General features: G+C 33.0%; 1 protein-coding gene and 1 long non-coding RNA gene across 2 annotated transcripts; one reads left to right on the forward strand and one right to left on the reverse strand.

Moving 5' to 3' along the window:
• Positions 1 to 734: 734 nt before the first annotated feature.
• LOC145313392 (uncharacterized) lies at positions 735 to 9,701 on the forward strand. The gene is made up of 7 exons (XM_080152757.1): positions 735 to 833; positions 1,590 to 1,697; positions 3,820 to 3,939; positions 4,793 to 4,877; positions 5,217 to 5,319; positions 7,388 to 7,472; positions 9,544 to 9,701. The coding sequence occupies exons 1-7, from the start codon at positions 802 to 804 to the stop codon at positions 9,617 to 9,619; spliced, it is 609 nt and encodes a 202-aa protein (XP_080008883.1). The 5' UTR covers positions 735 to 801; the 3' UTR covers positions 9,620 to 9,701.
• Positions 1,954 to 3,083, reverse strand: LOC145313393 (uncharacterized). Its single transcript, XR_013877320.1, has 3 exons — positions 2,984 to 3,083; positions 2,532 to 2,604; positions 1,954 to 2,114 (listed from the first exon to the last, which is right to left on the reverse strand). It is a non-coding gene; the product is annotated as an uncharacterized LOC145313393 (long non-coding RNA).
• Positions 9,702 to 11,264: the final 1,563 nt, after the last annotated feature.

An 11,264-nucleotide genomic window follows, 5' to 3' on the forward strand; every position in this document is an offset into this window, starting at 1 on the left:
AGGTTTTGGTGCTAGATCAATGTCCTGAATCCCTCTTTTCATACCTTAAAAAAATACCAAATCCTTGCATCAAAATAAAACCGCTTTAGGCGCATTTATTGCTTTTTCTACCTCTCTACAAAGAAGAGAGAAAACACTCAACACAATGCTGAACGCGCTCAGCTTGGTTGAAGCTGTGCGCTACGCGCGTGACCTTGAATATTTTTCATAGATTTTACAGTTTGGTTTGGCTGCAGTCTGTCTTGTGAAATGTAAACAAAACAGTTTTATGTGAATTGAAACTTTATTAAAAGCGTGGCTTTTCTATGATTAGGGTCCGCACGTCCGTCCGTAACGGATAGCTTTTTTCGTTACTTTAAGCATGTTAGAATTTCAAACATGTTGTTTTTTTTATAACTTTTTTACAACAATGTTTTATGTGATATGATCGTCCGATTGATCTGATTTTTGGTGTACTGATTCCTATATCAATAAGATACAATATTATAAGCGAAGCATCTCTATAATAAAATCCTAAAAATGTCAGTATGTCCATATACAACAAATTTACGTATAATTTTGTCAAAACTTATATATTTATAGTTTGTATATTCAGTTCTGACACTCTACAAAAGTTAATGTTTCTTCTTTTTCACCGATAACTATCAATTTCAAAGTGTTTTGAATGATTTTTTTAGTACCTAATCCTTTTCCCAATTAAATTATCCAATGCAATGCTTAATAATGTTTGGACTTAAACTTTGTTAATGTTTTAGAAATATGAAACTTTAGTAAAAATTTTATGATAAACCACCATTAAAGATGGTTAGTTGGGATGCTGTCTTGTTTGAAAGGTAACCATTTGCTCAATACCATTTTATTAACATTTTAAAGGGGACGTCAGAGGGTGGGGGGTCTCAGAAACCCTTTTACCTTATAGGAAGAGTTCTTGAACTCAAGCTCTTAATTGCATAAATTAACTTTTTTTATGTAAATTTGAGATTTTACAGGTATTTTTCATCCGTATTTGTTTCTTGATCATAAATCAATCATTTAAATCTTGCAACGCCCACACTATCAGTTTCCATCGACCAATGCAATGACTATCAAAAACACTTTATTACTAAGAATTTACTTTCAGGAGGGTGTTAGGATGGGTGACCTCTCTGGCAGGACTTGGTCTAGTCATATGGAAAGCTATACTATCTACACCTTACTAAATATTAATTTTCAGGAGGGTGCTAGGATGGGTGACCTATCTAGCAGGACTTGGTCTGATCATATGGATAGCCGTACTATCTACACCTTACTAAGTATTAATTTTCAGGAGGGTGCTAGGATGGGTGACCTCTCTGGCAGGACTTGGTCTGATCATATGGATAGCCATACTATCTACACCTTACTAAATATTAATTTTAAGGAGGGTGCTAGGATTTGTGACCAGTCTAGCAGGACTTGGTCTGGTCATATGGATAGCCATACTATCTACACCTTACTAAATATTAATTTTTAGGAGGGTGCTAGGATGGGTGACTGACCAGTCTAGCAGGACTTAGTCTGGTCATATGGATAGCCGCACTATCTACACCTTACTAAATATTAAATTTCAGGAGGGTGCTAGGATGGGTGACCTGTCTAGCAGGACTTGGTCTGGTCATATGGATAGCTGCACTATCTACACCTTACTGGATTATTCATATTTACCCACAAGAACTTAGGTTAGATATCTAAATAGCATTTAAGGCTTTAGTTACTTTTTTTCGAGGATTTGTCATATAGTTCGGAGGAGAGGAGGAGTTAATTTTACATTGTGGGAAGAATGCTAGGTTGTGACACAAAATTAAATTATTTACTGTATGTCATTAGACATTTACAACAGACATGGTGAAGCTTCATTTGACTTTTAGATATGCTTTTCAGAAGCTATACTTTTATAACAAATTAAAATAATGTATATATTTATAAAAATAAAAATACATACAAAAGTATTTATTTTGGCTAACAAAGATCAAAACCAAAAAAATCAAGAACCCAGCAAATACAATGATAACAAACACTGTCAGTTCCAACTAGCTCGTTCACACAGGAAAGCAATGTTTCTGGGCCTTCTTCAGCAATGCAGGCAAACAGGGCTACTGCTCAGAAATAAGATTTAAAAAATTATTTGTAGGATCATTAAGTCCCCAATCTTTCTCGTTTGCACTGAGTTGCTTTAAGAAGATTATTGAGAAGATTGGGTTGTCATAATCAAGTTTTGACAAGTAACTAATCTAATATACAGAGCTATAAAAGTATAAAAGTGAATAAAAGTAACACGATGTCTACCAAAGAATCTCGATAACTGCTAGTCTGATATAGTTCTCTTTCATAGTAAAGCTTCTTTTAGGTCCAGGGAAGGTTTAAAACTATTTTAGTGGAGATTTTTCCCCACCCTCCCTTGAGAAATAACCCCTTACAAAAAAAAATTTAAAACTAGATTGTTAGTTGAGAGTGTCCCCACTTCCCCTAATTTTCCTCAAGTGCACCATGAACTAAAATCAATGCCTTATCACCTGAAACTTCTTCTGAACAGTTGTAACCTTCTTCATTGCTACAAGTGTCATCAATATTCTCAACTTCATTCTCCTCAAATGCAAACAATATGTAAACGGTAGAACAAACGAACACGATTACATGTAGAGTGTCAAAACTTATCAAGGACATACTTACATTTTTAGAACTGATTACAGTGATGCTTCGCTAAAACTTTTGTACCTGGTTGTTCAACGAACCCTTTATACGAAAATCAGCATGTTTTAAATGGACGCACTGACTTTTTGGTAACTATTAGAGTTGCTAGGCTTTCTAGATCGTACTTAACTGTTACAGGAATCATCTTTAAAAGTTTGAAATCGATAGGACTATTCTAATGTGCTTGAAGTAACGAAAAGAGCTAATCGTGACGTACGTACAGACCCTAATTATATGAAAGCTTCGCCTAAAAAAATACTATTGATCATTTTACCTGGATTTTAGTATTGGCCACTGTAAGAGTAAGACAAGCAACAAGACACAAAATTTTAAACATCTTCGCTTCTATGTAGTTTATAAATAACAGGAGTAGAAAGAAGTTTATCATTCTTATCTTTCTAATTATTATTAAGTGCAAAAGTTAAATTATTGCTAAAGGCTTTACATTATAAGGGCGGGGGGGGGGGGGTGGGGGAGAGGGGTAGGGAAGTGTTATAAACCCACTTTTGATAAAATTAAAGTTTTAGTGCAAGCAGATTTTTTAAATTTTGTTTTATGGGGGTTTGGGATTTCCCAACCCCCAAGAAAAAAATATCTTAAAATCATGATAGGTCTTCTCTTCAACTTGGTTATGTTAGATTTTCTCATCTGTCTCTTTGATTAAGAGCTACATCCCTAGTAGTCCTTAGGGTTTCTTTACTAGGAACTATTTCTCTTGAGAAAGTGGAGGTACCCTCTCCCACAACAGTTATAAACCTTTCCTGGACCTGTAAGAACCTTCAGTTCACCGATTAGCTACAGACAGACTTCAATAAAATTATTTTTTTTCTTTACTACGCAAATTTTGTACAATATTGTCCTTGTTATCCAAAGTCTAATCAATGAAATTAGAATATACCTTTTTTAGAATGGATAAGGAATATTATGACGGGAAAATTTTCGTCAATTTAGGTTGCTAACATGGACATCATTTATTGATCAGTTCGTTGAGGAGGGGAGGGAATGAGGTAAAAGGGGGGAGGAGGTATTTTAGCCCGATACGAGTTTCACTTTATTAGAGTACATAATAATCTGGTGTATGATCCAAGTAATAAAAAATCCATTTTCTAGTGAGGTATGGAGCTACCATGGACTGTACAAGAGTTGTGTCTTGATATCTGAGGATAATCTGTACTGGGAATGCTCAAGTGACCTGTACAGCCAGGATTTCCATGTTAAAACAATGGCCAGGTATGAAAACATTTAAGCACTGTCCTAATTACCAGCGGCTACGCCCTTGCGGCCTCTAATGGCATTTTCAAGAAAGGAGGGGGTGGAGGAAGGGTTGATTCATCACTTTAAAGTTTAGTTTTAAAAGTATAAAGTAAAAAATTGTTTGGGGGATTATTTTTTTTCTACCCCTCCCCCAGAATAGTTATGAACCTTCTAGAGTATTTTTTCCTGGGGTGACTTCTCTGTAAAGGAGAACCATATCGGTTAGCTAGATTCTTGTCTACAGACTGAAAAACAAAGAGATATCCTGTTACTTTTATATAAAGATTATATGACAACACTAGTAAGATTATAGAAATAGTAAAAGAGGAAAGATTACCAAATACATTTTTTGTTTTGTTTATCCGCGTCTTGCTGTTTCAGCAAATTCGGCCACACCAAATATTTTGCCACTAGCGGCTTCGCCCCTAGCCTCTAGGGGCTTTGCCCCCAAGAAGTAATTAAAAAAAAATTTAGTACCTCTGGTGTTGCAACCACCACATTTTAAACTAACTGCATAAAAAAAATTGAGGCGGATTTTTTTGTTTTTTTGGGGGGGGGATGTGGGTGTCCTACCCCCCAAGAAAATAGCCTAAAACCACCACAGGACCAGTAGGTATATTCCCTGAAGAGTAGAATCCAATCGGTTCAGTAGTTACCAAGATCTTAAGGGACAGACAGACATCAAGCTACTTTGCATTATAGATGGTATAATATTGAAATAGCATAAATGTAAAAGAAAATGTTATTAAAATCCCTTGAATGTCAATTAATAATATTTAAAACATGGAAAAAGCTTGAAATATACATATGAAAACATATTTATTTTTAGGAGCATATTTTCTCTTTCTCTGGTTGGAGTTCTGCTGGGATTAGCTTCCCTAGCCTTCTCATTCTACTCATTACAACATCCAAAGGTATTAAATCTAGGGTTGGGCCGGATATCTGGCCAACGTTTGATATCCGGCAATTTACCGGATATCCGGCGTCAAAAATCAGCCGGATATCATGAAACCGGATAGTTTTAATATCCGGTATCTGGCCGGATATTGAAAATGGCCGGATATCCGGCCAGACCGGATATCCGGCCTAACCCTAATTAAATCATTTGATTTATTTTGTATAAAAATCTAATAAATATTAAAAAGCAAAAATGTTGTGTTAAAGAATTTGTGGATTTCTAAAGAGATGTTTTTTGGTTTACAATATTTTTTCAGCCACTTATACATTTAATTTAATTTTAATTACTTGTTAAGTACATGTACAAGAGGGTTACAGCAGTACTCTACACAATAACAAGCTGTTGTGTACTTTCTGTTCTTCAATTATCCGCTAAACAAAGCCCACAAGAGTCTAAAGGTACAAAATATTGTTATTTTTAATTAATATTTGAAAGAAGGTGTATCAACTTTTTTTTTATAGCTAGCCGGTTCTTTTAGTAAGTAGTAGATGTAAAATTTTTCATAGAATTCAGATATGCAATCGTTTTTTTTTGTAGACCTCTTATTTTTTAAGTAATTTAAGTTTTTTAAAAAAATAATTAAGTCGGTTTTAAGGTACTAAAACGCAACAAAATAAAAGAAGAAAATGGCCAGTAAGAACAAAAATAGTAAGATCTTTAATTTGACACCTTACTTTTAAAATTCTGTTGAGTAATTATTGAAAAAATCTATTTTTTTAACCTCGGTTTAATAAAAACTTTAGACCTAAATATTTTCTCAAACAGACATAAAAAACATGGGTTCATATATACCTTTAGAATCAGAAAAATATTACGAATCCATTGTAAGCAAAATTGAAAAAAAGTAAAAAAATTAAAAAATTAAAAAATGGCCAATTGTATTTTTTGTTCTGGCAACACTATCGTCTTCCCTTTTTTACCCCCTCTTTACCCCCTCTATACCCCCTTCCCATTTTTATACTCAATTAAAAAGTTAAGACGTTGCCTGTACAATATAATATGATATTTTCATATAATTCCTTTTATTGTAGTTTATATACTATATTGTAAACTTTTTTTTTCAATTTTGCTTACAATGGATTCGTAATATTTTTCTGATTCTAAAGGTATATATGAACCCATATTTTTTTACTTGTGAAATGATAAAATTGAGTTCAAAGTTTTTATTCTCGTGGGTTTAAAAAAATCGATTTTTTCAATAATTACCTGACAGAATTGAAAAAGTAAGGTGTCAAATTAAAGATCTTACTATTTTTGTTCATAATGGCCATTTTCTTTCTTTTTTTTGTTGCATTTTAGTACCTTAAAATCGACTTAACTTTTTTTTTTTAAACTTAAATTACTTAAAAAATAAGAGGTCTACAAAAAAACCAATTGCATATCTGAATTCTATGAAAAATTTTACATCTACTACTTACTAAAAGGACCGGCTAGCTATAAAAAAAAAGTTGATACAACTTCTTTCCACTCAAATATTTAAAACAAGTTTGACAACATTCATAAGTAGCGAAGCACAGAAAAATAATGAACGGAAAGCTGGAGAAACGAGAAAACAAGCCGTCTATCTTTAATGGAATCTGTGAAACACATTTTGCAGAATTTTTAAGTCCGTCGGACCATGTGAGTGAAAATTACCAAACTATCTCTTCTAACATCAGAGTAACTCACATATTCCTTCTAGAAGAAATTGTCATTTAGAGCATTACATAACATACAGACTGACAGACCAAGTGAGCTAAAAAGAATACTTTATAATACAAGTGAGCAGAATATCCTGAAAAACTCCGGACTGACATACGGACGGAAAGGCAAAGTGAGTTACAGGGCAAATTCATTTCTAATTATTTCATTTTTACCAACAACATTTTGTTATTGTATTCAAATCTTGTTAGACGTTTATACTAATTAATTTTTCTTTCAGATTTTGTGTGTACTATAAAATTTAATCAGAATTTTCAAACTCTGTCATTTGTATTGTTTATAAAAGCGAAGCTTTTCTATAATTAGGGTCGGTCCGTCCGTAACGCATAGCTTTTTTCGTTAATTTAGGTATGTTAGAATTGTCCTATCGATTTCAAATTTTGCATGGTGATTCCTTTAGTAGTTAGGTACGATTTAGAAAGCGTAGCAACTCTATAATCATAACCAAAATGTCCGTACGTCCATTTTAAACATGTTGATTTATTTACTTTTTTAACAACTAATTTTTATGTGATCTAATCATCCGATTGATCTGATTTTTGGTATATTGATTCCTAGGACAACACAGTATAATGTTATAAGCGACACAACTCTATAATCAAGTCCTAAAAATGTAAGTATGTCCCTAAACATTATCCTATTTTAAAACCAATTTACTTGCAATTTTGCTTCGACTCTTATACATTTATATTCTGATTATTCAGTTCTGACACTATTTGACCGTTTCAGTGCTTCGCTTTTATGGATGTTGTCATTCTTGTTTAGTTTGGTATGGGCTAAGCTATTTGCTGGGTTGGTCTGCACTGATTGCTCTGGCTACTAGTGGGGCTACTTTTCTAATTTACAGCAGGTAAAAAAATATGGCTCTAGGGGAGCTTGAGGTGTGGGAGTAGAGTAAGAAAATGTAATAAAGGGGGGGGGGGGCCTTTTTTCATAGGGACGACTTCTCTTTGAAGAGTGGTTTCAACCTACCCCAAAATAGTTATGGACCTCTCCAGGACCTAAAAAGAAGCTATACTGTAAAGGAGAACATTTTCGGTTCAGTGGTTACAGAGATCCTTCAATACACACAGACATACATAGATCCTGTTACTTTTGTATAAGGATAAACTTATAAAAATAAAAACTTATAGGTCTTTAAGTTACCCTTAGTAAAGTAAAAATTCTCTTGGGAATACATAGTACCCAATTCTGAGACTTAAAATTATAAGAGGATTTTTAACCTTCAGATTCTCTAGTCAGGTTTTTGTACGCGAAAATAACCCAATCCTTAGGAGTCCTAGTCTGTATGTTGAGCTAATGAATATGTCAGATCTAGATCCCTAATATGTAAATTGGACCATTAAAAACACAATGTATGAACAATCCAGGAATATTATTGGTTAAACGTGTACACTTTTTTACGAAAGGGAAGTTGTTTTTTATCTTCCCTATTAGAAGTCATCAAAAATTAGTTAGAAATTCAATGTATCTAACTTTTGCGAAATTTTTTCATCCAAAATTTTTTCACTAGTACTATTGGAATGTATCATATATGACTTGATATAAACAAAATTATTTGTCTACTATAAATTCCTTGAAGTTGAAAACATTATTGTGTCTGAGAGTCCATCTAGGGTAATAAATCTATTATTGAGCTGTGCCAGCTCTCTGGAGTGAGTGAGATTACCTGTGCAGAAAATTAGAATTTCTTGGGTTATTTAATAGAATCATCTTCAATATGATTTACCAATGGTTTCACCCCTTGCTTCTAGGATGCAATAATTTAGAAGTAAAAAAAACAAATGTTTTCCTGTTCTGTTTTTTATTATGTAAAAATTTTTGAAGAGCCATGAGGGGTGGGGAGTTTATATACGTGCCCTTAGAATAGCTAATTTCACAGCAAGTTATATAGCTTCCCTATTAAGAAGTATTTAATCGGTCAGCGGATAAAATTTAAAAAAAAAGGATTTCTCAATAATAAATGAAATGATGATACACTTTTATTTATTGGGGAGACATTTTTTAGGAATAGATATTCAAGTGATTTCATGTCTTAAAACATTCCATCTTCTTTTCTTTTCATGTTGCGAGACATAGGAAGCACAACCAACCATCACAAAGATAGACAGACCAACACTTAAATAATTCAGAAGCTTGGCCGAACAAATATAGTTAATATAGATTCCTAATCAACTATAAACAGTTAATTTTTTTCAGCAAATTTTATCGTCCATAAATTTCGTATCGTATTATTGGAATGAATCATATGTGACTTAATATAAACAAAACCTTCGACCCTAGAAATTCTTTTTTTTAAGCGAAGCTTTTCTATAATTAGGGTCGGTCCGTCCGTCCATACGTCCGTCCGTCCGTCCGTCCGTCCGTAACGGATAGCTTTTTTCGTCAATTTAGGCATGTTAGAATTGTCCTATCGATTTCAAATTTTGCATGGTGATTCCTTTAGTAGTTAGGTACGATTTAGAAAGCGTAGCAACTCTATAATCATTACCAAAATTTCATTACGTCCATTTTAAACATGTTGATTTTTTTACTTTTTTAACATCAAATTTTTATGTGATCTAATCATCCGATTGATCTGATTTTTGGTATATTGATTCCTGGGACAACAAAGTATAATGTTATAAGCGAAGCAACTCTATAATCAAGTCCTAAATATGTAAGTATGTCCATAAACATTATCCTGTATAAAGCAGTTTTTCAACAAATTTACTTACAATTTTTCTTCGACTCTTATACATTTATATTCTGATTATTCAGTTATAACACTATATAAGTGTTCTTGTCCGTTTGTCCTACCGTTTCAGTGCTTCGCTTTTATGGATGTTGTCATCCTTGTTATTTAAGATGGATTGTGTTTGACTGCCCATCTGAGGTAATAAATCTATTCTTCGCCCCTATTAAATAAATCTTTTTTTCAGGAAAAGAAAGTTACTGGAGAGCAACGATTTGGAGTATTCAGATAGAAAATTATCATTTCATCCAAATAAATCTTAAACTATTGTCAGAATTATTTAATTATGAATGCTTCATTACAATTTATTGCTTTTATTTATTCAAAATAAAGTTATAAAATTTTTTCTTTGTGTGACGTCTTTAACAACTTTTTCTATATTAAAATTTTATATCTGAATATGAATTAAAAATGTGTAAAGATTCTTCAAAGCAGTGTACAGCAAGGAGGGAGGCGACTTTGGACTGTAAATCACATTGGTACCCAAAGTTTTATTTATCTTATTCGTTGGCAACTTTGGGTACTCATACTGAATTTTTATAAGTTGGTTCCAAACAAGTAGGTATTACACTTTTTAACCAATAATTTTAATTCTGCAGAAGGGATAATTTTGTTTTCCATCATTGGATACTGCAATTTATTGTCCATTTTCTTATCGCTTAGCATTAAATTAAAGAGATTTTCAAGAGTAATGGAAGCCTTTAGGAGATATAGGAATGTTCTGTTTTTTATTCTTTGAGAGGTACTAAAACCTCCCTTCCGCACTACCCTGCCTTAACATTTTCTTCTTTGCTATTGATTAGGAAAGTCTAACAATGCTCATTATCCAAGAAAAAAATCGTAATTCATTTTAGCCTTCTATATTAAATAGGAGTCGAGAAAATACCGTTTCCTAGAAGAGTAGTTATGCTTCAGAAAATTAAGAATTGTTAGTTCTGTTGTTTCGTGAGTAAAATAGTTTTAAAGTGACTTATACTGTTTACTTATCATGATTCATGCAAATTCTTAATACTTTGATTACTTGGAAATAAAAAACATGTTAAGTAAGCACGATATCCGTCTGTCTGTCCGTTCATCTCCCATAAAAGACATTACATTATTCGACTGATGTGTTCTGGTTCTATAAGGGAAGAGTCCTTATGTTCATTTATATGATATTTTTATATCTAATCTATTTTGGTGGGTAAAAGACCTAAATGTTAATGACGAAGTCACTAGTAAATTGAAGATAAGAAACAAGAACAATTCTGTTGCACCTTTCTTTCTATCTTATTCTTGTTTAATCAAGCTACTTATGAAGATTCGTCACATGCAATATGCCCGCGAGGCGTGTTCAAATATTAAATTAAACTGTTGATTTTGAAGGAGCACAAGACAACATGATTCATTACAGAAGGCCTTTTTACTAGGCCTGCTATTTATCAATCTTTCTATCATTACCCCCTCTCTTAAATCTCCCCCTTTTCTGTTAATTTAATGAAGCGCAGAGTAAGAATTAAGCTGTAATATATATGTAATGTGCAGGTATAACACCTGCTCAGGGAACAATTAAGGGAAGGTAAAGAGAAGGAAGGGGGGGGGGGAGATGAGATAGCAGAATTAAGTGTGATTCATGCAGTAGTAAGGGTAGTCTATTTAGATTAGGGTCATACAACTTTTTATTTTATAATATTCTTCATAGTATTATTATTTTGAAATATATGATTCAAAATTTAATGGTTATGTTTAAAATTCCTTCTTAAAATTTAGAAATAAATTTTATAAAAAAAAGTTGTATGACCCTAGATAATATTGCCTGTGTATGGAACTTGTTTTGCTTTAAAGGGAAGGAGTTAAAAGAGTTGGGGGCGCTTCTGTGTGGAGGGGGAGGAGGGGGGGGGGGGGCATGGGGTTAAGCAGTGTTTACAA

Source organism: Acartia tonsa, chromosome 3, assembly GCF_053477335.1.
Source record: "Acartia tonsa isolate MP-2025a chromosome 3, ASM5347733v1, whole genome shotgun sequence".
In the NCBI taxonomy this organism is placed as follows: Eukaryota; Metazoa; Arthropoda; class Copepoda; order Calanoida; family Acartiidae; genus Acartia; species Acartia tonsa.